The sequence below is a fragment of the Strix uralensis genome, chromosome 17 (genome assembly GCF_047716275.1).
Source record: "Strix uralensis isolate ZFMK-TIS-50842 chromosome 17, bStrUra1, whole genome shotgun sequence".
Classification (NCBI taxonomy): Eukaryota; Metazoa; Chordata; class Aves; order Strigiformes; family Strigidae; genus Strix; species Strix uralensis.
The window spans coordinates 13,585,080-13,611,142 of NC_133988.1; the positions used below are offsets into that span (position 1 = coordinate 13,585,080).

A 26,063-nucleotide genomic window follows, 5' to 3' on the forward strand; every position below is an offset into this window, starting at 1 on the left:
TCAATTTACAGTTTGGACAATGGGATGAGGTGTATAATGGTTTTAAAACAGGCTGTCACAAACTGGACTCTTCCCTTCATTTTTTATTTTCTGCTGACTTCTAGAACTTTTAGGGGTGAGTCTCAACCAAGCTTTTATTAAGAGCCACTTGAGATGCACAAGATAGACAAAAGACACAATTCCTTGGAAAAACAGAGGTGGGTTAGAAGGAGGTGATGGATATTTTCTTCTCGGGGAGAGCCTGAGGTTGAGCCCCAAGTCATGGGCCGACGGCTGACCGCCTGGCGAGACCCTTACAGCCGCCTGCGCTTGCCCCCTTATCCCCAGAACCAAATACCTGCTGTGACAACAGGCTCGCAGCCGCTGTGCTGGCTAATGCAGCGGCCGCGGAGGGACCCGGTGCCTCCCGGGGGTGGCCTGGGCTGTATGTGTGTGTATATACATATGTGTATACACGCATGCATATATAATAGATCAGTGGTTCTCAACTTGTGGTCTGTGGGCCCCTGGGGGGCCACAATGCCGTCACGGGGGGCTGCAAAGGCTTAAAGCAGGGGTGGGGAACGTCCAGCCCAGACACGCTTGGTCTGGTCCGTGGCAAGCACTGCGCCTCCTTTTCCCACAGCCCCCTCCCCTCAATGCTCCTCTCATACTCAAGCCCCCCCTGCCCCACCTGCCCTGACACGCTAGTAAATTCAGTGGTAGTATGGACCCACTTTAACTAGGAGGTTTTTCTCTTAAAGGCATTTTCTTAACCCAACAGCCCTCTCTAGGGCCACAGCGAGGCTGAAGACTGTTCCTCCAAGTGGTGGCCCTGGACCCATAAACAAAAATATATGGTGACTGAACACAGACAAACAAGGGGGGAGGTGAGAATTGTAGAAATGTTTCATCAAATTTTAATGTAAAAATTGGCATCAGAGTTGGAATTAGCATGTTAAAATAGCATAATATGGGCCATTTGAGCAAGAAGAGTGTTGATGCTATTGGAAATTCATATGGAATAATTGAAATAAAGATATTATGATAAGAGTCCGTGCATTAGCAGATTAACTTATTTCCCCTTCTCACCAAATTTGAAGACCCTTCATGAGAACATTGAAATAAATATTTGATGCAGGCTGGTGCTTTAAATCTTGAATTAAGTCTTGGTGGCCCGTGGCCACAAAAGGTATTTAAAGGGGGTCTGTGGTGAAGGGAAGGTTGAGAACCCCTGTAATAGATATATGTATCTATTTAGATATGTTTATCTATTGACCTATTCTAACCCATTTCAGTATGTGTATCTATTACTGTATGTTTTTATGTTTATACTTACGTAGAGGGTCCCGTTTCTCAGAGGTTTCCCCGCCCCGCGCGCGCCGAGCGAGGGGGCGTGGCTCCGCGCGGATGACCCCGCCCCTCCCGCCCCGGCCACGCCCCCTCCACCGCCCCGGGCCGCGGCGGCATAAAGCGGCGGCGGCGGCCGCGGGCCCGCTCCGTTCTCGGTGCCGCGCCATGGCCGCGGCCCGGCGCAGGGTGTCGGTGGGGCTGGGGCTGGCCGGGGCGGTCTGCGCCCTCCTGGGGGTCTGCCTGCTGCTGGTGGGGCCCCTCATCGTCAAGGAGCAGGTTGTCAAGGTCAGCGGGGGCCTGGCGGGGGGGTGCGCGCTGCGGCGGGGGCCGGCGGTGCACGGGTTGGTGGGGCGGGGGGCCGGGGGGGCTGGAGCCGGTGCATGGCTGGGGGCTCGGTGTGCAGCCGGGGCCCGGGGCGAGGGGCGGGGGTGATGGTGGTGCAGAGCGGGGTGTGCTGGAGCCGGGGTGCAGCCAGGCCTGGGGCATGGCCGGGGTTTCCGAGACCTCTCCGGGGTCACTGCTGCAGCGCCGAGCACCCTCAGAGCCCTGCTGTGGGCAAATCCGGGTTTGGGGACCCCCACCCTTGGTTACAGCAAGCGTGCATGGGCTGGACGGGCTCTCGTCCCTGCTTAGCGAGGGCTTGTTGCGTAGCTGGAGCTGGCCGGGGGCGGTACTGGTGGTGCTGGGCTGAGCAGCTGGGAAGGGCCGAGCGCTGCCCCCAGCACCGGCCCTTGCTCCTGTCCCCACGGCCTTGACCTGCAGCGCGAGCTGGTCCTTCCGTGAATAGGTGTGCAGGCTGCCAGGCTCAGATGTACTCTGGTGAGATGCTTTCCAAACTGGAGATGGGACAGATGGTGCACAGGAGTGCTCTGAAGGAGCCTCGTGCATGGAGCAACCTCCAGGTCATTATCTCCTCCTAGACCGAAAACCTAACGAGTTGCTTCTCTGAAGACCTGTTTTATCCACAAGAGAGGTCCCGAGGCGGAAGGGAGCTGTGGATGGAGTTGCTGCTCTGTTCAGTAAATGCTGCACCATCTTGGGAACCAGCGCCCCTGTCCTCATTGTTGAGACACCAGTTATTCTGTTGTAATGAGCCAATTGGCTCATTCCCATATTCAGCCAAACCCTTTTCTCCCTGCTCAAAGGAGATGTGCCTCCTGCCTGGGCATTTCTCCAAGCTTGCACCTACCCAGGTCAGCATCTGGAAATGTGCTTCTGATGGAAGAGGTCAATAAACACCCCATAGCCAGTGGTTGTGGTTCCAAGTGCTGCAAAGTCTCTGCCAAAAATGAACTTCTCCTTAAACATATCCTCTGGAAGTGCTGCTGGCTGGGCAGCACTTGCTGGCTCTTGGCCAGACAGTCCTGTGGCTTAAGCAGTAAAAGTCAGTCCTTGTCCAGTTTCATGGACATCAGGAGCTGGTACCTGCAGATAAAAGGCTGGATGGCCCCTGCAGAACAGGAAAGACATTTTTGGTGCAAAAACCTTTCTGCCCTCTTTTTACTTTATCCTGATTCTTACTACCTGATTAGCTAAATCCTAGTAATTTGCAATGAGCACGGAAGATGAAGAAAAGACCAACCCTTGTTTCTCCTCCCTTCATCTCAAGGCCTTTGTCTCCAGCATGACCCAAAATGGTCCTGAGCTCTTGTGAGGCTTAATGTGAAATTGGAAAAAATAACTGAGTGATGATGGGTGGTGAGAAATATCCAGGGCCTTACTGAAACTACTGGGTTGGTCTTCAGAGTGGTGGGTGAGAGGAAGAGCTGGGCCTTGAAGGGCTGGTGGCAGGGGTTGGGCAGGCGAAGGCTGGCTTGTCAGTGCTGGCTTCCCAGGATCTGCATGGAAGGTCAAGATGGTGTATCCCAATGGAGAAGCACTAATTGCAAAAAAGGTTGTAGTTTTGGGGATATCTTTGAATAAAGGGTAGGGGAACACACAGTAGAAACGGGGAACTTGGAGCCCAGCTCCTGCTGAGTTTGCAGAAACTGAACTGCATTGACAGTTGGGCTCCTTGCGGCATTGGCCCTGCAAAACCTGGAGATGTTGCTGTTGTGGAGTGCCGTGGTCCCACCTAAGATAGGAGCTTTAACACAGTGAGGCTGCATCAACTCATCTGTCTGTCACTCAACTTTTCTACTCCACCTGGGAATTCTTGTGCTGCCCTGCCTGAAATCTGAGAGAAGACTGACAGTGCTGTCTTTGCTGTTTTAGCAGGATGATGAGGAAGGTGGTGAGAGGATGTGGAGGATGAGGTCTGGCACTGGGGTTGCGTTTGCACACAGCATGACTGCTCCTCTCAATCTGAAGAGGAAGCCTCAACTCAGTTTTACTGAGCAGAGTGGCTGAAGCCTCCCTCCTGGAGAAGCAGGATTTGGGCACTGTTGATGGAGCTGCTGCTCTTCTGGTCCTCTGGAGGAGACAGGCAGTAGCCAGTTCCTTTCAGTTCCTCAGGAACTGAATCAGCCTGGTCAGGAGGAGTCAAACATCTCAGTGACACTTTGTAACTCATCTAAGTGAAAAAAATTCTATTTTTATTTCAGCCATATGACCATGTTTGTTTTGACCTACAAGTAGCTTAATTCTAAGGCTACCCTGTTAAGTAGATCTTGCTTAGCAACATCTCTGGCGTACCTAGAGCTGCTGTGTCCACGTGGGACAGGGCTGAGAAACGTAGCAGGGAGCTGGGATGCAGCTCCATCTGACTGTGTACATATTATATAAATAAATGCATATGCAATGAGGGATCCAGGGAGTACAAGACAGAATAAGCAAGTAAAGGAAAGCAGATTTTGCTGTTCATGCTCTATTGGACACTCGGGAGTAAGGATTATAAAGCAGGTTACATAAAAACTTGTCCTATCACTGCTTCTTTGCCATGAAATCCTTGAGGCTGGCAGGGTGGAGGCTCTTGGCCAGCAGCACGTGGGCACTGATGTGGAGGTGGGAAGGGTTTGCTAGGTGGGTTACACTGCACCGTGGAGATGTCTGCTCAGGGGTAGGGCTTGGAGCTGGGCTTGAGCGAGGGGCTTGCAAAGCCTCACCGTGAAATGGCTAAAGAAAGATGGGGCATTGCGGGGAAGCCTTCAGCAGCTTTCCTTCTCAAACTCCTGTGGCAGCAAATATGTGCACAGTCAGATCGAGCTGTTCCAGGGCAGGAGAGCCGTTGTGGAGCTGCCAAGCTGCAGTGGGATAATGCCCATGTGCCTTCACCAATTAGTGGATCAAACCCACTTCCATAAGCTGGTTGGGTTACTTAACCATGGCAACGGCTTGTACTTGCAGAGGGAGCAAAGATTATAGAGGAACACACCCAAAATAAATGCTTAAGAAGGAACAGGCTCTTGTCCATCAGGCAGCCCCTGGGAGGCAGGGAGGGAGTGGAGACAGATGTGTCCAGATGTCAGCCCCTGGGCTGGCCAGCTGGTGAGGGCTTAAGTCATGTTTGGGCTCCTGCAGGCATTTCCCAGCAAACAGGACAGTGATACGGAAACCACGACTGTCCCTTGCCTTTGACCTGCCTTATGACAGCTATGAGTTACTGCAGGATGGCAGTTGAGAGGTCACAAAGGTGTCCTGTGCAGCGCTGTGGGACACAGCTGGGTCACCATCCCAGTTCTCTATCTACTTTTTGGGAATCTAGTGGGCTCTCCCCGCTGGCACCCGAGCAGTTATGTGGGTGGATGTGCCACCTCTCCCAGCCCTTGCCTGCTTCTGGCTGCGTGGAGCTGCCAAACCTGGCAGGCAAGCAGAGGCCTGTGGGACAGGGTTGTTTCTGCCAGGCAAGTCAAACATGCAGAGCTGTGAATAATTCAGTGCTGGCTTGTCTAGCGCAGAGCGAGCCTCCAGCACATCAAACAGCTCCGAAATCCTGTGGGTAGGATCTGGAAAGTTGAGCCTGAATAAATAAGCCTACAGACATCCTGTGGCATGAACTTGATGCTCCTGCATACATAAGAGTTCCTGGTTTAGATCTGTCTTGGTTTCAGTCTGCATAACATGCCTGGATCTTCCAGAGAGCTCCTACTGCAACTGCTGCCTTTGGCTGGGCCTGACGTGGAGCTGAGGGTGGATGTGCTCAGCTGCAGCCACCGAGACCAAGAGTCATGTCTCCTTACTCTTCCTTTTTTTTTTTCTTGCAGAATGTCAGGATTGACCCCAACAGCATCTCCTTCAGCATGTGGAAAGACATTCCCGTTCCTTTCTACATGGCAGTGCACTTCTTCGAAGTGCTGAACCCCAAGGAGGTCCTCCAGGGAGCAAAGCCGGTGCTGAGCCAGCGTGGACCCTATGTTTACAGGTCAGCTACTACTTGTGGTCCAGCTAGGTGTGAGCCTGGCCAGGATGCAGCCTGCCAGGCTCCTGGCTGACTCTTCTGGCAGGAGGACATGGCATTAGCACACTTGGTGCAAGTCCAGTGGCACAGGATTTTAAAGCGACCCAAGTGTGCTTTAATTGTTCTGATCTTGCTAAAGCCACAAGTAGGACCTCTGGCCACCAGGGTGGTAAGGCTGGTCTGTGCTTCACTGAGTTGTGGAGCTCAGACCCATGCTGGGACCTGTTGGGCAGTCAGACCTGGGTTGATATGGTCCAAATATAGTCATGAGGGATGTGGGCAACCCTCATCTTCAGAGTGGACTTGTTTCGTCTCCACTGGGCATTTAAGAGTCCATCTCCAGAGCTGGAGTCACCTCAATGTCAAACTTCATGGTTTGGCCTAAGACCTCTTATCTAACATGAGACCCAGAATCTGCCTAACAGGAATGCTCTGGTCATGAGAACCAGTATGGAGCACTAAAACTTGGGCAGGCCCACCCAGGCAGGGCTGGGTCCATTTGTCATGGCTGAGGATGTGGTTGAAGTGCCGACGCTTCTCTGAAGTGATGGTTGATGTTGAGCTGAGCATGTGAACTTACCCATAAATAGAGATATTAAACACATTAGTGTCTACACATGTAGGCAAAGTCACGTCAGAAGCCTAAGCAAGCTCATGTGGGGAGATTACTGGTTTAATCCAAAGCTGTTTGAGTAGTGCTGTGGGGAAACCTGGCAGTATGTATGTGCCCTTGTTTCCCCTGTGCTAGGCAGGTCACACCATAAGACCATGTGGATCCTGTATGTTGTGATCACATCAGTCACTTGGCTTGGGGAAAAGGCTTCACTAAAAAAGAATAAACAAAGGGGCAAAACTTAATACTGTCCTTGTGTTCCTGCTGAGCAAGATTAGTGCCCTTCCCTAATGTGGGACATAAAACAGAGGCTCCACAATAAAGGACTTTGTTTTTGCTGGTGGGTTGAGCTGCAGCTCCCCTGGGAGCTGTAACAGGCTCGTGATGTTGGGGATAACCTTGTGCTGCTGTGGAGCATCGCAGCCCCTTCTCGTCAGCTGGGAAGAAACACTTGGTGTCTGCAAACTGCTGCAGAATCCCATCTGTCAGGGGACTCTCAGGCTGCCCTCTCCTCTTGCCAGATCCTAACCCTGGCTGGGGTGTGAGGTTGACACTGCCTGTTTCCCAGCACAGTGCCTCCTCTGCTGTCCCATGGCTTCTTGCTGGGCTTTGGTCTCCTTCCTCTGCTCTTCAGAAGCAAGCCAGGCCTGTGCAGCCCATCCCTGCTCCACAGGCATTGCGGGGGCGCTGCTGGGGGAAGGGTTCCATGATCTCTCCCATCTCTTTGCAGAGAGTTCAGGTATAAGACAAATATCACATTCCATGACAATGACACAGTCTCCTTCCTGGAGTACCGGAAACTCTTCTTCCAGCCGGACTTGTCCAATGGCACTGAAGATGAGTACATCATTGTGCCAAACATTTTAATGATGGTAAGAACTTGCTCCATGGATGGGTACCAGCTTCTGAGCTTGTGGGGAGGGTGATGGAACCCAATGCTGACTCAAAGCTTATGTTCTTGTAGAGCTTAAGGCTAATCAAGCCATGGGGTGGGTTAAGCTTTCTGGGTGTTGTCATGCAGGGCTGATACACTTCCAGAAGCAGAGTGTGCAGAGGGGCTGGCAAAGCAACCGGGCTTGAGTCTGCAACCTTGTTTGAGCATCCTGTGGGGAAGTGAAGCCTGTGAGCCCTCAACTGCTTTCTTCCCAAACTGGGGATAAGCAGTGAGCCTCAGTTTGTCCAAAGGATTTCTCCAGAGCTGTAGAGCTGAGCACTGAAGATGCAGTGCTGCTTCTTTAGTAAAGATTGGGCTCTCATCTCAGAGTCTTGTTTTCTTTCCCAGGGAGCAGCTGTAATGATGGAAAACCTGCCAAACTTTGTGAAGCTTTTACTGAGTGGAGCCCTGGCTGGCCTGAAACAGGAGGCGTTCATGAACCGGACGGTGGGGGAGATCATGTGGGGATATGAAGACCCTCTTATAGACACAATAAATATGCTTGTTCCTGGTCTGATCCCTTTCAAGGGGAAATTTGGCTTATTTATAGAGGTAAGTAAACTGTTGCTTGGGAACACTAAAATCACAGCTATATTGGCCTTGGGATTGAGTGCCTGGGCTATCCCCCTCACAAGCTGTTTGGAGCAGCCATGTGTAGCTGGTGGTGGTTGTGTAAGGCTCCCTTAATTCTCCCCTCAGGCAGAAATGCATGTGTTGGAAGCTGTTGCTGGCAACTGAAATAAGTAAAAGTTTAGTAGCTTCCAGTGTGAAGCACCCCTAGAGCTGATGAAGCATGCGAAGTTATTAACATATTGCAGTCTTGTGGCGTATAATGGATTAAAAGTTAGTTTCTTCTCTCTGCAGCTTAACAACTCCAATTCGGGACTGTTCACAGTGAACACAGGCATGAAGAACATCAGTAGAGTTCACATGGTGGATTCATGGAATGGACTAAAGAAGGTAAGTGTCAGGCAGCAAAACCTCCAATATGGGGGCAATGCCTGGTCTAAAACAAGATAAACTGAAAGCTCTCAGTGCTGTTGTATCTCTGGGTTGTAGGTTTGGGGGGCAAGTTTCTACAGGACTTTGTTGCAACTATTGTTCTAGCCAATTGCCAGAAGGCAGCCCTATGACAAAGAGGCTTGTCATGAAGCATTAAGTTCAGCTCATCATTGGTGTCACTTGGACTCCCTTGAAATGCTGTTGGAGCTGCTTGCTTCTAGTGGTTGAAATCCCAGGCTCCTGTGTTTAAGGTGTTACTTTAAATACCCTTGTTAATGGGGTGTTTATTTTTCCCTTGTGGAATTCCCCTCCTAACTAAAATCAACTGAACCTATAGATCGGCCACAGTGGAAGCACTTGGGATAGGTGGATCTTGTCCTCTTTTTCCATTAATTGAGCAGATGTTTGTGAACGGGAAAGATCTTGGAAGCTCTTCAGTGTTGCTGTCTCAAGCTGCTGTGGAAGCAGCGTAGAGTGGTGGATGTCCCATCCGGTGGTGGAGGCCAACTCTGCAGCTGGCTCGTCATTCTGAGCTCTTCTCTCTACATCTGGCTCGTAGGTGAACTACTGGCGGAGCAGTGGGTGCAACATGATCAATGGGACTGCGGGGGAGATGTGGCCACCGTTCATGTCCCCTACATCGCTGGAGTTCTACAGCCCTGATGCCTGCAGGTGAGGCCACAGCTGCCGGCTTGTCCCTGTGCAGGAGATGCAGCACTCATCCTGTGTACACAGAGTACCTGTGCAGTGACACAGAGGGCTCAGGACTGGTTTCTGTAGTTAAAATTCAGCTGCAGCTCAGTGTTGCAGTACCTGTCTAATTAGCAGCATCTTGTGGTATTCATAAATACCTTCCAGATCACTGGAGAAGTCTCTTGCCCGTGTTGAATCAGTAGAAAATAACCAGTCTAGATAAGATGTGGGAGGCGAGAGGGAGAAGTAAAGTTGTCATAAAGAAATGCAGCTATAACTATTTGCGGAACTATTTCAGCTGACTAAATGCTTTCAGAAGTGATGTTGGGGGGGCTTGTGCCACCGTTTCCAGGCTGCTTTTTTTTTTTTGCTGCCTAGTTCACGTGCTGTGCACGTCTGTCCTGTATAAGACACCCTGACCTTAGCTGATCACACAGGGGTTAAAGTACCCTGCAGAGCCTGCCCTGTGTGGAAACTCCCTGAGGCTGGAAGGAGGGGAAGCCAGGAGGCAGGCATGGCACAAAACCCTATCTCCAGCCTGGGGAAGATAATGTTGATTCAGGCTTTGTAGATAGTGCTGCAAAACAAGCAAGTGCTGAATAGAGAACAATGACCTCTTCAGTGAACAAGCGAAGTCAGCTGAGCCAAGTATTAGAGCAGGAATTCCTTTACACAAGGGACATCAGCAAATACCAAAATGACTCGGAGCCAAGAACTTAGAGAAGTTTACCAGTAAGCAAAGTTTAAATACACATACCTGTTTCGATAAAACTACATAAATCTTCTAGGGAACAGAGCATGTTTCCAGGCAAGGCATAAAGAGAAGTGGAGGAAACCAAGCTTGGTTTCTTGTTAGTGCAGGAGGTTCCCATCAGACCAGTGCTGTGGGGAAAGTGACTCTGCCTCTTCCCCAGGCAGTGCTGTCTCTCCTCCCCAAATCCCTGTCTCAGCCTCTCTGCTAGCAGGGCTGGCTAGGAGGGATTCACAAACATCAGCTGATAGACTAGGAGCATATCTGCCTTGCTGCTGGGCATGCAGGGCTCATCTCCTATGCTGTTTGCACATTAAGTGCAGCCGATGCTGAGATGCAACTACCTGGATGTCCTGGCACAAGGTAGGCAGGGCTTTATCCTCCTGATGTGCTGCAGCAGCCTCTGCCTCCTTGTTGGAAGGTGAGCACAGCTGAGAGGCATGCATGTAACTGCTGAACATGCCCTGAATCCCCAGTCCTTGGGCCTGGTGTCAGAAGGCAGCTGTAGGAATGAGCATCCCCTTGGCCTGCCCCAGCTGTCTGCATCCCTGGAAGCCTCGCTCAAGTGTGAAGGAGGCAAAATTCCCTCCTGGAAACTTGCATCTATCCTGGCCAGCCAATAGCAATAATGCAGCATAACATCACTAGCCTGTTGTATCAAGAAAAAAATCTTGCTGCATAATGTAGTAGAATTTTCCACTGACCTGCCAGCCTATATGCTGGAGTTGTGCTGCAGAAGAGATTTAGCCACGTCCATCCCCTGTGATAGAGCACCTCAGAGCCAAGGCTCGCACAAAGAGGGTATTATCTCTTGGAGAGCAGCCCTGGGGATTACTACATGCCTTTAAACAAATCTCATCTGGATACTGCAAACAGACTTATAAGCCTGTGGTTTCTCTCCATAACTAGTCCTGACCAACCCTTTATCTATGCTTAAAGCATGGAAAGCAAATGGCTTAAATACTCCTTCCCCATTCAAAGCACTGCTCAGTGTTTATCTTGATCTCAAAGTCTAAGTTACGTTGCAACCACATCTTATCCAGCAAAGACAAGAGCCTGGTTCTGAGCTGGGAACTTCTTGGCTAATCCTGATCCTTCTCCACTGAAACCTTTCCAGGTCCATGACACTAGTGTATGAGCAGTCTGGGAAGTTTGAGGGTGTGCCCACCTACCGCTTCGTGGCACCGAAAACTCTCTTTGCCAATGGCACGGACTATCCACCCAACGAAGGCTTCTGCCCCTGCATGCAGTCTGGCATCCAGAACGTCAGTACCTGTAGGCTAAGTAAGTCCTTTCCTCCCCAGGCTCTCCCTTTCGTATCAATATTAAACAGTGGGGATGTGATATCAGCTTGGCTGTCTGGAAAATTGGCTCTGCTATCTGCTGGAGTGCTAGAAGGTATCTGTGTGCATGGCATTCTCACACTCCCACAGGCATCTCAGCAAGGAGGGAAAGAGAGAAAGTCCTTGTGCTCAAATTCCCCTCAGTCCACAGCCCTGTGGCAGCCTGGTGTTTGTGGGAGTGCCCAGGGATATGGTGGGAGCGTTACATCCCCTGGCCTGGGGAGGGAGCAGGCAGGGGAGCAAGGGTAGGGAGAGGCAGGCCATGTAACTGCCAAATGAAATGTTAACGTTGGGTGTTGAGTGCAGGTGATGCAGGAGTGAGAATTCAGACTTAGTGCCCTAACCCGTGTCTGGGTACAGCGGGTTACCAGGGCATTGCATGGTGTGTGGTGGGAGAGGGTGGCTTAAACACTGGGTCTTAACCCTCCCAATGGAATAAGCTGCAGGGAGGGACAGAGATTTCTGGTTGGGAGGAGAAAAGTATAAAGGCCTGTTCTGCAACGGTTTAAAAACCTCAACAAAAAGTCTCAGGTGGGTTTGGATGAGCTTAAGGTGTCTTTGTTCTCATCCAGATGCACCGATATTCATCTCCCATCCTCACTTCTACAATGCTGACCCAGCCTTGGTGAATGCCGTCGAAGGCCTCCACCCCAGCAAGGACCAGCACGCGCTCTTCCTCGACGTGCACCCGGTGAGTGAGCCTGTGGGGCCTCGCCCAGGCCAGGGGTCTGGCCTGGGCTGAGCGGGACCAGCTGCCTGGCGGCCTCGCTCTGCTCTCGTGGCACTGATTTGAGCAGGTTCCATAGTGCAAAGACTGACGAGGACATGTGCAGATAAAAATATGAAAGCTATAAACTAATTGAATAATGAGCCTGGCTTCAAGAGAATTGCAGAACTAATTATAAGCATAATTGTTTTGATAAGCACAGTCAAGTTCTTTCCACTGACTCAGGTCTATAACACCAGGAGGTGTATCTAGCAGCAGCCCAGTTACGCCCCAAATCTGCAAACACATATTGCCATGAGAGCTGACTGGCAAAGTCTGAAGACCCCGCTGTAGCAGAAGCTGTCACCACCGTTTTTGGGCTGTCTTCTTCTAATCTCTCAACCTGCCCATCTAACTGGCTGCTTTTGCACTGGACTGCTGCTGTGTTACACTTCTCACATATCCATGGCATAAGGGTGAAGTCACCATTCCAGTGGTGATGAGTTGGGGTGTCCTGAGCCATCATTGTCCCAGCTGCTGATGGGGAGGGGACTGTGGGATCTTCCACCCACAGCCTGTGTTGCATGTGGTCAGATCTTCCAAACACTCAGTGATGTTTCCTCAAGCAAGAAACCAATCCCCCTCTAGGGGTAAGGTAAGCTGTGCTTCTTATCAAGGCATTGAGTTCTTACTGCTTTTCTTATCACAGTTATGGAAATCTAATTAAGTTTATTACAGTATCAAACATCTACTGATAACAGTACCATTGACTGTATTCTTATCTAGCTGCAGCCTGCTGAGTACAGACAGGGTCAATCCAACAAAAACTTTCTGCCCTTAATGTGTTGCAAAACTGCAGTGTCATCAGAAACCAGTGTCTTAATGGGTGTCAACAAGACCAACACTCAGGTGTGGTGTTTTCATGGCCTTAGTGTGTTGCTGGACAGTGATGTCTGTGGTTCCTAGTTAGGAGAAATGTTTTGTCCTTTGCTGTGTACATGAATCTTTTGCGTTGATGTGTTTCCATCCTGCTGCTGGTAGGATGAATGACGGAAGAGCCTTACCAGGCTTCAGAAACCACGGAAGTTGTTATTAGAACACCCTGCCTAGGGGAGTCCCTTACAGGGTGCATATGCTACTTGGTAATCTGAACTTGCTTATGTTAAGTCCCACAAGCCCTGGGTGACACAACACCTCCCTGGTTCATGCTGTCTGCCGGCTGCATGTGTGCTGCCTTCTGCAGCAGCCACCTCTGTTCAGGTTAGCTTTGTGCCTTAGACCACCCCGAGGGCAGTGATCCCTTCTGGACGCTGCTTGTGCAACAGTCTCAGTGGCCGGTGAGTGTTCAAGTGAAGGGGACAGACTGCACCCTGCCCTGGGGACGGTGCTGTCCCTCCGTGACTGCTCATCCCCAGAGCCTGGTTGAGTGATGCTTCTGCTTTGGTGGAAACCCCAGCCACGCTCCTGGTCTTGCGTGTGGTGACTGTGGCGAACTCTGGATGATCCAATCTATTGCTCCGGAAGGGGGCACCCCGAGCAGCTGTGATGGAAAGCAAAGGGTTGCTCTTCTGCAAAGCTCTCCAGACAAATGTTGGCTTTACTGATGAACTGGTTGGTCTCTTCCTGTGCAGATGACGGGCATCCCCATGAATTGCTCCATCAAGCTCCAGCTGAACCTGTACATAAAGCAGGTGTCTGGTATAATGTAAGTAGTCCCCTTTTACAAATGCCCATCTCCCTTCCTTGAGCAGGGAGTGCTGCTGATGCTGGGCTTACTACAGAGTTTACTCTCCCCAGAGATGAAGTAGCTTTAGCGTTCCCAGTTGGTTGCAGAAGCCAACTGGCTGATGTGGTGAAATATCGGCTATTCCAGTGACCTCAAACTGCCATCCTTTAGCAGTGTAGCGTGTGGCTGCCTGTTTGCTGGGCTCCTGCAGCATTCCTGCACCTGACTGGAGAGCCGATGATCGGACTGCTGCTCCTGGTGAGGCGCAGGAGCAGCTCGCTTGCACCGTGCTGCTGCTCAGAAGGTGTGACATCCAACATGGACAGGGAAAACATGCTCTGCCTACAGGGTTGGCAGTTGAAGCCTCTGTCCAAAAAGACAGTTTCAGCTCTGTGAAAGCAAACAGAAGGGCTCTGTACCAAAGTTGTGTGGTGCTAGATGTTAAATACCCACAAGGGTGGGAGCGTGCTCTTGCTGCTTTGACTGGCTCTAGTTCACACACCAGCAAACAGCCCTGATGCTGTGAACTTGGCTGCACCGCCCTCTGGTACCATGCAGGTGACTGAGATGTCTTGTTGCTGCATGAAGTTTAACATTCCAGTTCACTGAGTTCATGTTCCCAGAGCCCAGATTTGGGATGGCACGCACTGCTGTTGTCAGGCAGTTAAGCACAAATGGAAGTGTAAGCTCTGCTCTTGCATGAAAGGCCCAAGTTGGACCCGGTCCCTCAAGGGGAGAGCAGCTCACTGAAGCAGCAGGAATTGCTGCCTCCTGACACTGGTTTCCTGGCCACTATCAGTCTGTCAAACCCATCCCTTTAGGAAGAATTATGGCACTAGCTGTGGCCTGATCAACCAGAAATCTAAGTGTGTATTTTTTTTTTCTTCCCTCCCCAGTCAAACAGGGAAGATAAAGCCAGTGGTCCTGCCGCTGCTGTGGTTTGCAGAGGTGAGCTGCCTTCCTCAACCTGATTCTGCAGAGCCTCTCCTGTGGGAGGGGGGAGCTGCCTCCCCATCACCCAGTGCTTGGGAAACTCCACTTTGGATAAATCTTTAAGCCAGACAGACTAATTAAGCACCAACAGAAGGCTTTGCAATACTTGGCTATGTCATTAATCCCTCTGAGCCGAACAAACCCTGCACTATACTTGGTAAACTTCTGGCTCTGTCCTAGCTGTGGGGTTAAATAGGGCCCAGAATGGAGCTGCCAGCATCCCCATGCTCATGTGGGCCAGGGAGTGCAGTCTCCAGCTGTGTGCATGGCCACCTGACTCCAACTATTTAGTAGAAGCTTCTAGCCTGACTGAATCTTGCATACCTTCCCTAATTGGTGGTGGGAGAGGAATGGTGCAGCTGGTCTGTCTCAGCCCTGGCTGGGAGAGAAATGCCACTGATGACTTTGCTTTTTTGAGCAGAGCGGATCCATTGAAGGCTCAGTCCTAAAGCAGTTTTACACCAACCTGGTGCTGATCCCATCCCTGCTGGACTACCTGCAGTATATCTTCCTTGGGCTGAGTGTCCCACTCATTATCTCAGCAGCTGTACTCATGGCAATGAATCAGGTAAGACCTTGCAGATGTCTAATGGGAAATGCTGTTAGTCAAATCAGACTTAATCAGATGATGTCGATTGAGCTGACAGTCTAACACTCCTGAGGAAACATTGGCTGATGCCATGAGCAGTGTCCTAATGGTGCCAGGTGCGAGCACATAGCAGCAGGACTTCCTTGGCCATCTAGAAATTGGGCTGCAAGCAGATAACATAAGAGCATTTCTTGCCTTCTCTGTGCACAACAGTGATGGAAGTGGGTTCCTGTAGGAGGAGGTGTTTCTAGGCTCATCCAGCTTATGAAAGAACAAGCCTAGCTCATCAACCCAGCTGTCATAGAAAGCAGCAGGTCTGTGCCGTTCCACAAATCTGTGCATCTCTGCAGGGTCCCGACAGACTTCTAATCCGAACAGAGCCTTCTCAAGGAGATGGAGCTATCTGAACACAGCTTGTTCACAAATGAAATGCAGTCGCTCTGTTCTTGCAGAAGGGGCACAGACACTGTGGCTGCTTCTCAATCCAGACTGGACTCTGCTTTTCCCTGAAACTCACTTGGTTTCTCTGTGAACTACTCCAAAGAGCTCTGGAAGTTAAACCCTCAGAGCCTCTGTGGATCTGGTCTTACTGAGAAGCGAAGACCTTTGAAGCCAGCAGGGAGCTGGCAGCTGGGCAGAAGTTGGCCCAGGATGGGGCAGGCAGCGAGGGTGCCTGGCTAGCACACGGGTCTGAGCTATAAGGACAGAACATAAAACAGCTAAACCACTTGATGGAGATCTGTGGCTCCAGCCCCAAAACATTCATCTGATAACACTGAGCTCTCTAAAGGCTTTAGCTCTTGAAGTAGAGATCTGGCTTCCTAACCTATATCAAAGCAAGCTTATTTAGTTTTGCACTACAGTCTAAACGGCTTGAGCTGGCTCTAAAGCTACAGAAGTGAAGAGGCTACTTGTGGGGATAAAAAGGCAACGCTTAGGATGAGAGCGGGCTAAGGGGAGAGCACGTGCAAGGGGCTGCTTTTGCTCAACCTCCTGTAACTGCCCTTACTGAAACACTAATGCAAACCCACTTTAAATAGCGCCAGAGTTCTGAATATCACATAATTGGATTTTAACCAAGCCTAGAACTGCTTAATTGACTTAAACACGATCCCAAATCCCCTTGTTCCTCCACGCACTTCCCTGCAGGGTGGGAGCAATGCTAGGGCCGAGGGCTCAGCATTAAACCCTCACTGTGCTCCTGAGATGGTCAGGCTTTGGCTGCTGAACCTCTCTGCTTCAGCAAACGCAAATGTTGCTGACAAACAGACTTTGCTCTGCTGCATAGCACCAGCGTATCTGAAAAAATGTCTGTATTTGCTGGGCAGCTATTTCTAAGACCTTATGTGGCCCCAGGCTGGCATTTCCTCACCCTGCTTTGTGTAAGTCTTAATTCCTGGTATCAAAGAGCCTTAACCATGCCATAAAGGGTCAGGAAGAAAAGCTGGATTTTAAATTCACTCAAGTCAACTGAATATCTGCTGGTGAAATTTCCCAAACCCAGGCGTAAGCCAGCTGTATTTGGGTGCTCAGTGAAAAGTGTCATGAAGTGCTAGAACTAAAAATCAACTGCAGGAAGTGCCTGACTACCTGGAAAGTGATTAAAAAGCCTCAATGACCTTATAAATCTCTGAGAGCTGTGCAACAACACATGAAAGTTTCTGCCTAATGAATAGATAAGAGCTGGAAGACAGCAATTTGCAGCCAAGGTGTGTTCCTCATTTGATTGAAGTGTTGCTGATCTGGCAATGATTGCTTAATCACGCACAGTCCTCCCTCTGGAAATCACGGGTGATGTCAGAGGGGGCATTGACCGCACCTTCACGTGTCTGCCAGCGTGGAGGTCTCCCTGAACCCAACTCCTTCCTGGAGTATCTTGTGTGCCTCTGGCTTCTGGAAGGAGCAGTGTGCTCTAAACCCAGTCCAGATAAGTGTGAAACACTTAAATCTTTGTCTAGCTTATAGTGGAGCCAGTTTGAAATGCATCTGTTGGACCAGCAGTTCTAAAAAATGCGTAAATCTGTACAGGCATAAAACATGCCCAGAGGCAGCATTGTAGCTCTCCTCTGCTAACATGGCCTAAAGCCTGTGTGGTGTCGCATTTAAAAGGCAAACAGACCATTTTAAAACTGGCTTGACACTGACCAAAATCTGAAATAGGACTTAGTTTAACCTAAATTTTGAAATCTTCATTAATAACTAGATTCTAGTGAAACAGTGATTTAAAATCTCCTCCTGAAATTGGAACCCTTGTGGAATTCATGACCAAGTACACCATAAACTAGCCTGATTGTCTTCTAGGAAAAATGCTCTTTATTTTGGAGTAGCAATAAAAAGAACTCAGACAGTAATAAGGCCAACCAGGCCACCTCTGCAGAAAAGCTGCCTCCGGTTAAGGGGACGGTGTTGCGGGAAGCCAGACTGTAGGTGGGTACCCAGTCAAGGTAACACACTTTTCTCTCATCCTGATTTGATTAAACTTTGCTTAAAACCAATCAAACGGAAATGTTTACTGTCCATGTCTACCAGACATGCCCTCTTGGCAAGCTTTGATATAATGATGTCTCATGGCTTTATTCAGGGCAATTTAGATGTCTTAATACTCACACTTAACCAGGCTGCAAGCACATGCTCTTACTGTTTCTCCTGGTGTACCTGATCTGCAGCCCTAATAATAACAGGGATCAGGGTGAAAAGTAGGATTGGTGTGAGGAAACACTTTTCATGCCTATTTCGCCCCCTTCAAGTGTTTGAGATTCGGAGGTAAGTTTTTGAACAGGTAAAAACTCATGAGGGTAACAGACGTAGTCAACTGGTGGGTGTCACTCCCCTCCTGCATGGAGGGAGCCTTGACGGAAAAGCTTTCAAGAGGGAATTTCTGATGTATAAAATATCTGGATTTGTATTACAGGATCACAAAATCACTGAATCGTTGAGGTTGGAAGGGATCTGTGGAGGTCATCTAGTCCATCCCCCCTGCTCAAGCAGGGTCACCTAGAGCCTGTTGCCCAGGACCATCTGCAGATGTCTGTAATCTCCAAGGATGGAGATTCCCCAACCTCTCTGGGCAACTTGTTCCAGTTTTGACAGTTTTCACACTTTCTAAAAAAAAAAAGTTTCCTAATGTTCAGATGGAACCTCCTGTGTTTAAGTTTGTGCCTCTTGGCTCTTGTCCTGTCCCCTGGACACCACTGAAGAGCCTGGTTCTGTATTTACACTTTCCCTTCAGATACTTGTATACATTGGTAAGATCACCCTGAGCCTTCTCCAGGCTAAACAGTCCCAGCTTTCTTGGCTTTTGCTTGTATAAGAGATGCTCCAGTCCCTTAATCATTTTAGTGGCCCTTTGCTCCATTCTTTCCAGAAGGTCCATCTCTCATGTCCTGGGACGTCTAGAACTGGACACAGTATTCCATGTGTGGCCTCACCAGCAATGAGGAGAGGGGAAGGATCACCTCCCTTGACCTGCTGGCAACAGGTCCTAACACAGCCCAGGATGCAGTTAGCTGCCTTTGCTACATGAGCACACTGCTCATACTCAACTTGGTGTCCACCAGGACCCTTGGGTCCTTTCGTGTCGAACATGTGCTGCTGCATGGGGTTGTTCTTCCCCAGGTGCAAGACTGCACACCCTCTTGTTGAACCTCATGAGGTTCCTGCCAGCCCCTTTCTCCAGCCTGTTGAGGTTCCTCTGGAGGGCAGCATGACCCTCTTGTATCAGCCACTCCTCCCAGTTTTGTGTCATCAGCAAACCTGCAGATCATTAATAAAGATGTTATACAGGATTGGACCCAGTATTGACCCCTGGTGTACACTGCTAGTTACTGGCCTCCAACTAGACTTCATACTGCTTCCCATGACCTGCTGGGGCCTGGCTGTTCAGCCTGTTTCAGTCCACGTCACTGTCTCCTTATCCAGCCCATACTTCATAGCCTCTCTACAAGATTCTTATAGGAGACAATGTTGAAAGCCTTACTGAAGCCAGGTAGACAATACCTACTGTTCTCCCCTCATCTCTGAAGCCATTCATTTCATCTTAGAAGTTTATCAGGTTGGCTAAGCATGATGAAGCCATGCTGACTACTCCTGATGACTTTCCTGTCCTTCATGTGCTTGGAAATGGTTCCTAGGATTAGCTGCTGTATCACCTTCCCAAAAATTGAAGGGTGGCTGACCGGCCTGTAGTTCCCCAGGTCTTCCTTCTTGAACTTCTTCAAGATAGGAGTGACGCTTGCCTTCCTCCAGTCTTTGGACACCTCTCTGAATTTCCAGAATTGTTCCAAGATTATGGGGAGTGGCCTAGCTGTGATATTAGCCAGCTCCCTCAGCACTCATGGGTGCATCCCATCAGGGTCCATGGATTTATGTGTGTCTAAGTTGCTTAAGTATTCTATGACCTCATCCTCTTCCACTAAGGGTATGTCTTCCTTGCTCCAGACTTTCTCCTGGTCTCTGGGGTCCTCTGCCTCATTCAGCAACAGGGTCTCATGTTCCCTAGTCTTCCTTTTGTCACCTGTGCACTTATGGAAGCCCTTCTTCTTGTCTCTGACATCCCTGGCCAGATTTAATTCCAGTTCGGCTTTGGCTTTCCTAACGTCATCCCTGCATGCTGGGAGAGTGCCCCTCTATTCCTGACAGATTACATGTCCCTGCTTCCACCTATGCTTTCTTTTTCCATTTGGGTTTGGCCAGGAACTCCTTGTTCATCCATGTAGGCCTGCTGGCATTCTTGCCTGACTTGGGATGCTTGTTGGGATGGACCACTCTTGAGCTTGGTGGAGGTGATCCTTGAATATCAACCAACTTTTTTGCCCTGACTATCTCCCCTCACCTGAGCTCTGTAGTCACTTTTGATACTTTCCAGGTAGCCCTGGAAAGGTGGTATCACTGGTGCCCACACAGAAGAAGTAATGGGTAATAGTCAAAGGGTTGGATAAGCCTCACAGTCCCTCCACAACACCCTGAATCCAGGTCCCCAGCAAGCAGCAAATACCTCTAGATGATCAGGCAGGTGGGCAGATGGGTACCTCTGTCCCCAGCAGCAGGGGGTGACCCTCTACTGTCACTTGCTGCTTCCTCCTGGGGGGGGTCTTGCATGATTTAGAGTCAGGGGACCCACGTGATCTGCTTGAAAGCACATCTGGCTCCTCTTCAACTTTGAGGTTGGTGAACCTGTTTTGTAGTTGTAAGCCTTTAGGTGGAGCAGGAGCCTTCCTCTGAGTGCCAGAAGGCACCAGCTCCCATCCTTCACCTTCCCGAGAGGCTGCACTTACCATTTTATTAGGGATGGGTGCTGTCTGTATCTCTACTGCAGCTGGGATCTAGGGGTCTTCAAGCTGTTGTGTCTCTGAGAAGACCCAGTCCATCTCCCTTTCGTCTTCTCTGATGCTGTGCAGCGTGCTGACTTTGTCCCGTAGCTCCTCCATTTGGTGACACAGCTCTTCAGGCTGGGCGTACAGGGGTGTTACCAGTGTATTGGTGGGCAGGGATGGAAATAACTTCATTTTTTTAGGGGAGGAGATGCAAAAATCTTCAATTTAAGAAGCCTTCAGAAAAGGGTTCTTGGCCAGATGAAAGTCCAAGAGGCTTGGGGTGTGCACATCCCAAGTGGGGCTGTGGTGACCCCTGTGTACTGTAGGGTCTGAGCACAGTGCCACCGCCGAGTGCGTGGCTGTAACCGCTGTGCTGTCCTCTCCTCTCCAGAGAGCTGATGCCAAGAAGAGCCCGTGCCACCCCACCACGCAGAGCAAACCGCCCCCCTCCTCTGAGACAACACCGCTCCTACATGACGTTGACATGCTGAGTCAGGACGATGCCGAAGCCTGAGCCGCCAGCCCCGGCACGCTTCCCACTGGGACAACGTCCGTACTGGGGGCGAGACCTGCTTTGGATCCCCAGAAGTCTCTGGAAGGTGAAGTCGTCCTGAGCAACTCAGCAGAGACCCCGCGCACCATGGCAAAGCCACGGGACAGTACTGCTGCACCAGCACTCCCACGCCAGCGCACGGGAGACCTCATCCAGACACCCAAAACACAGCGTTGTTCCCAAGGGGCCGGCTTCTGCCACAGCCCCTCTCTCCCCGTGGGCCAGCAGGAATGAAGATGATCGCTGGCTGATCCGAGAAGTTATTTTGCAATTTAAGACTGCCTATTGCTAGGAATAAAAGGCGCTTTAACAGGAGCCTTTAAAATAAATGAGGTTTGTATACGTAGCACTGATGGGATTTAGTGATCTTTTTAAAAGCCACTGTTCATCTCACGCGAATGGGGCTTGCTATCCTGAAGCCACTTATGGTTTTATTGCCACTTGATGTGACTGGACTACACCGCAAATCAATTCTGGGTGCTGTCACGTCAGTGATGACTCTTCCCAGAGTACCTGGAGCCTGCCCAGGGTTGCTCCAGCCTTTGCACGTGTTGGACAGTACAGTGGTGACTTTTAAAGCCTCAATTCTGTGCCATGACCTTGCGCTCCAGGGATTCCAGCCCACAACCCTTTTACTTAGCCTCTCCTTGCTTTAGGTGACTGCGTGAGATGAGCCTTGCCAAAAACCCCAGTGGTACATCTGACCTGGCGCTCAGCTCCTGACGGTTCTCCCTGCTGCCTGCTCAGCCGCCCAGGGTCAGCTCTTCTGCCCACGCACCGTCGGTGCTGCGAGGCCATCGCGTCGCTCTGCCCGTGCTGCCTGCACGCTGGAAGGGAGCAGGCAGAAGCTTGACCCTGTCCTTGAGCGTTAACGAAGATACTTGTGCTTTTGAGATGGAGGAAGATATGTGCAATCATGAAAATAACAATGGTCTTAGTAGGTTTTGATTAAAATATTGCAGATTTCTGAAATGATGTCTTGGGGGATCTGGGACTGGGTGTTAACTAGGGCTGGGTTGGCTGAGGTCACTCTTTAGTGGGAAAGAAGCCCAAGGCCCAGGGATATTCTCGGGTAACTACCAATCAGTAGTTGGCTACTACACCTGCCTTCCCTGCTTCCAACCAGGAACCGCAGTAGCCCTTGGGAAAACCAAAGGGGCCAGTCCTGGTGCCTCTGGCAAGGACAAAACAGAGTGGGGGGAGTCTCTGGTTTCTCTTGGACCACAGGACTTGTTGCACTGTGTGTGACATGGATTCTGTTGTGGTCTGGAAACTGTTGCAGTGGTCTAGGACAGTCCTGGGATCTTCTAGTAGGGTAAGAAGGTGTAAGTTCCTCTTACACCTCTGTCCTTGCTAGGCAGGAAGAGCACAGGAGCTAAAACCGCCAGCAGTTTCTATGCTGGTGCATTCCTTACTGGCCATGTCCCCAGTCCTGCAGCTGGGCTCAGGCTGTTTAACCATGTTGTGATACAACCCAGGTCATGAAGGGGAAGGGTAGCAGCTACCCGGAACTTGGCCCATAGGCTGAACTTGCCTAGATGCCCAACTCACAGGTAGGATGGGACTAGCCAAGCCCCTTCTTGTGGCCAGTACTGCTGGATTATTACTGTGGCATGAGTCCTCACTGCGGGTGATGATTAAAGTACAGCTGTAAACTCTCTCTGGCCTTGAATGCAAAGGTAGCCACCTGCAAACAGTGGCTCACACCCCCCAGCCTCAGCCAGTGGCAACTGCCACGGGAACAGGGCAGGGGCACCGCCTCAGCCAAGGCGCTGTGGGACGCTTCCACTCTCACCAGTACGACCCAGCGGCGTTCGGCAAAGCTTAACTAGATCAAAGATTACCACCCTTGGGCTCGCCTGCTTGAGGCTTGAATGATGTACTGGTGCTAATTGCTGTTGTACAGGTGGAAACAAATAAAATACTGGAATATTGGTCCTAGTGCAAGCTGTTTGTTTTGTTTTGTTTTGTTTTTTGCGGGGGGGGGGGGGGAGGGGTGCAGAAAAATATGCAGCGAGGGCTCTTGCTTTTAATACAGAGGTGCCCGTTGCCGTAAGGCTTTGCCCTGGGGGTGCCCGGGGGGGGGACAGCGCTGCGGCGCTGCGGCGCGGCCGCCGGGGGGCGCTGTGGGGCCGCGGAGGCGCCGGGCCGGGGGGGGTGTGGGGGTGTGGTGTGTGTCAGCGCTGTCCCCGTGTCCCCTCCCCAGGCACCTCCTGAAGCCACCAAACAGGGGCGGTGGGGGGCACGGAGCAAGGCCAGCAGCTGGTCCCTGGGGTGGTCTCTGCCCTCCTGGCCCTGGGGAGCGTGAGCTCGCCCAGCCGGGGGGGTCCCTGTGAAGGAGATGCCCGTGCGCGGTGAATCCATGCGCTGAGCTCAGGGCGCTTTGCAGACCCCACCCTGGGTACCCCCGTGAAGATGGGGAAACCGAGGCAGGGATGGCGAGAGCCCCAGGTCCCGGCCCGCTGACGAGAGCAGAAGGCCCATCAGGCTATTGGGCCATTTGACACCCTCAGTGGCCCCCGCTTGCCTGGTTTACACCCTTGCCAAGCTGGATCGATCGGCAGAGTCCTTGGCTCTTGTCCCCCCCTCCCTGTGCACGGGCTGCGGCCGCAGCTGGTCGGCCACGCTGCAATGTGGTTATTCATCAGCTCAGAGCGCTCCAATTATGTTTCTCTTGCACTTCAGTCACCTTGGTGGCTGCCTGTGAAGTTTCCAATTCATTTTAAAATGCTTCTCATAACCCCAAGTCCCTTCCTGGCCCTGACTCATTCTCCCTTGCCAATTCCCTTTGCCTTCGTACACGGTGTTCAGGGCTGTGACAGCCCAAACACTGGCAAGGCACAGCCAGCACCCCGGTGCAGCACGCTCCTCCGCTGCAGAGGGGCCACCTCCTCTGCACCAAGCCGCGTTAAAGTCATTTATGTTCTCCCAAGGGTTTTAATTGGCCTCCACAGGCTCAGTAATTATCACAACCATCTCATTTTACCGTGCAGTCTCAGGAGCCTCTTTTCACCCAGCCTGGTGTGGCCATGGGACATGAACGGGTCATCTCCATCCACAAGGTGCTTCATCACCCAGAGTGTCTCCGGCTGAGAGCAGTTCTCTTTTGGTCTGGGCAGCAGCGCAGGTGGGGGGATCAGAAGGGATTGGGGGGGACTTTCAGGGTGTCTATTTTCCCCCCGTGTGACGCAGCCTCCACCAGCTCCTCTGGAAGACAGACCAGGGATAACACAACCCCCCCATTTGCACTGGGGGTAGGGTGTTTTTATAAACATGGTATAAATGCATCACAGGAGCTGTTGCCATTCCTGTTCTCCAGCCCTATCCCACCTTCCCTGGAGCACCCCCAGCCCAATCATCCTCTGGGGCTGCAGGGATGGGGAGGGGGCTCAGACCCAGCTCAGACCCTCCTGCACCAGGAGCAATCTCTGTATTATCCCCTTCACCTGTGTCCCAGTGTTCTCAGGTGCCCATCACTGGTTGTGCAGGGTTAAAACCCTGGCAGGTAGAGGAGGCTCTGGTTTGAGACACAGCAAGCCTTTCCTCTGCTTTGATGTGTAGCTGCTACACTTCTCATCGTATCCAGCTTTGCTTCTGAGCGCACACAAGCTGTGGTTCCAGTCCCCGATGTGCAGCAGCGACGAAATCCTCCAGTGATGCAGGGTGGTGAGTGAGGTTGCTGCTGCGGAGGTTGTGGGCAGGCGTATCTCCTGGGGCAGGGCTGTGGCTCTTATTGCTTTAAAAAAAACCCAAAACACAAAAACCAATCAATCAAAAAAAAAAACCCCAAACCCTCCAAAAAAAGCAAAATGTAGCTGATGCTGTTGCAGTTATATGGGTGGCCTCATGATGTTTGATGGGGAAGTGTTTTTCTCCTTGGCAGCTGTAGGGGACAGAACTTTATGTGCATGCAGCTGTCTGTGTGAGGCTGCAGTGTGGGACAGCAGGGCCCAAAGTCCAGGCAAGAAGTGCTGGGAAATTAAGTGAATTGTGGCACCTGGTTTCTCTTGCATTTGGCCACAATGAACCTCTCTGGAAGGAAAGAGCTGGAGGGAGGACAACAAGCTCATGTGATTTTGGAGGACAGCCTGCATGGCCTGCCCGTGCCTGGGCACTGCAGGGTTTGCTGTGCTCCCATGCTGGTTGGGTTTATTCCTCTCTTGGGCAGGGATCTCTGCTGTGTCGCATTGTGGTGCAGTTCTCCGGTCCTGGACGGGTGTGTGCAGCTTAAACCAGCACCCTTCCTGTGTGTCAGCTGGGGGTTCAGCCTGGACCCCCCTCTCTAGGGTGTGCATGGGGGTTTGCCCTGGTTTAAGCTCTTTCTCAGTCTGGCACTGAGCAGAAAGTGTTTTTCTGCTCTGCGCCGCAGTGCTGGCGCGAGCGGTGCCCGACAGCCCTGGCCCTCAGCTGCCCTCTGTGCTTGGCCAGCACAGCGCTCTGCGCAGCCGTCTGCCGCCTTGGCTGCCGACCAGCCTGCCTGAGAGGTGTCCCGTGCTGCAGCGATCTCTGCCCTCATCCCTTCCCTTGCAGCACGGCGGAGGTGACCCCAGCATCGTCCCCAGCGTGAGCCGTGCCGTGGGTACACCCTCCACGCGTGCAAATGTGTTGAGACCCGCGTCGAGTGCGTTATTGTTGCAGAAAGCAAATAAGGGCTGCTGGGCTTTGGCAGTGAAGTCTCTACTCCCAAGCGTGTGTTGGATGTCAGCGTTAAACTTTATGGTGTTCAATGCCTCATTTAAAGAGTGTGACTAAATGTCCTACTACCTCCTGCTCATGAGGACACAGGGGCTTAATTTTATTGCCTCACTAGTCACCAGAATCAGGGCTGGACCTTTTCTGGGAAAAAGCCTGTGCATGCATGAGCTCCTCCACCCAGAAATTCTCCTGCCCTTCAAAAAGGGAAAGAAAACCATAATGTACTATCTGCTTTGAGCAGTTCCTTTTACCAAGGTGCCACTGTGTCCTGGCAGTGAGAGCCACAGCCATAGCCCATCACACAGAGCATTGAGGATGCTCTTGCTGGGATGCTCTATCCTTGCTGCTGTGGGCATGGGGCTCCCCAAGTCACCCCGACATCACCTTCCTGTGGTGGTTCATGCGCCAAACCTCGGCTCTGTTGGGGCAAACAAGACTGTGGTCCTGTACTGATTCCGTGTTCCGCTTTCCCATCACGGTGTGCA

The 26,063-nt window shown here is 51.2% G+C and overlaps 1 protein-coding gene across 4 annotated transcripts; it reads left to right on the forward strand.

Annotated features, from left to right (window-relative positions):
• The first annotated feature begins 1,437 nt into the window (after positions 1-1,437).
• On the forward strand, positions 1,438-22,830 carry SCARB1 (scavenger receptor class B member 1). 4 transcript variants are annotated; one of them, XR_012631292.1, is made up of 13 exons: positions 1,438-1,617; positions 5,475-5,632; positions 7,012-7,153; positions 7,564-7,767; positions 8,080-8,175; positions 8,777-8,889; positions 10,779-10,945; positions 11,577-11,695; positions 13,342-13,415; positions 14,333-14,384; positions 14,851-14,997; positions 20,722-21,216; positions 21,540-22,830. XR_012631292.1 is itself a non-coding variant. In XM_074887148.1 (13 exons), the coding sequence occupies exons 1-12, from the start codon at positions 1,498-1,500 to the stop codon at positions 17,443-17,445; spliced, it is 1,518 nt and encodes a 505-aa protein (XP_074743249.1). In that variant the 5' UTR covers positions 1,438-1,497; the 3' UTR covers positions 20,722-20,814. The 4 variants fall into 4 exon arrangements, 3 of the variants coding, with proteins under 3 accessions (XP_074743249.1, XP_074743250.1, XP_074743251.1); XM_074887148.1 differs by lacking the exon at positions 21,540-22,830 and adding an exon at positions 17,320-17,445 and having other exon boundaries at positions 20,722-20,814; XM_074887149.1 differs by having other exon boundaries at positions 20,722-22,830.
• The last annotated feature ends 3,233 nt before the right edge of the window (positions 22,831-26,063 follow it).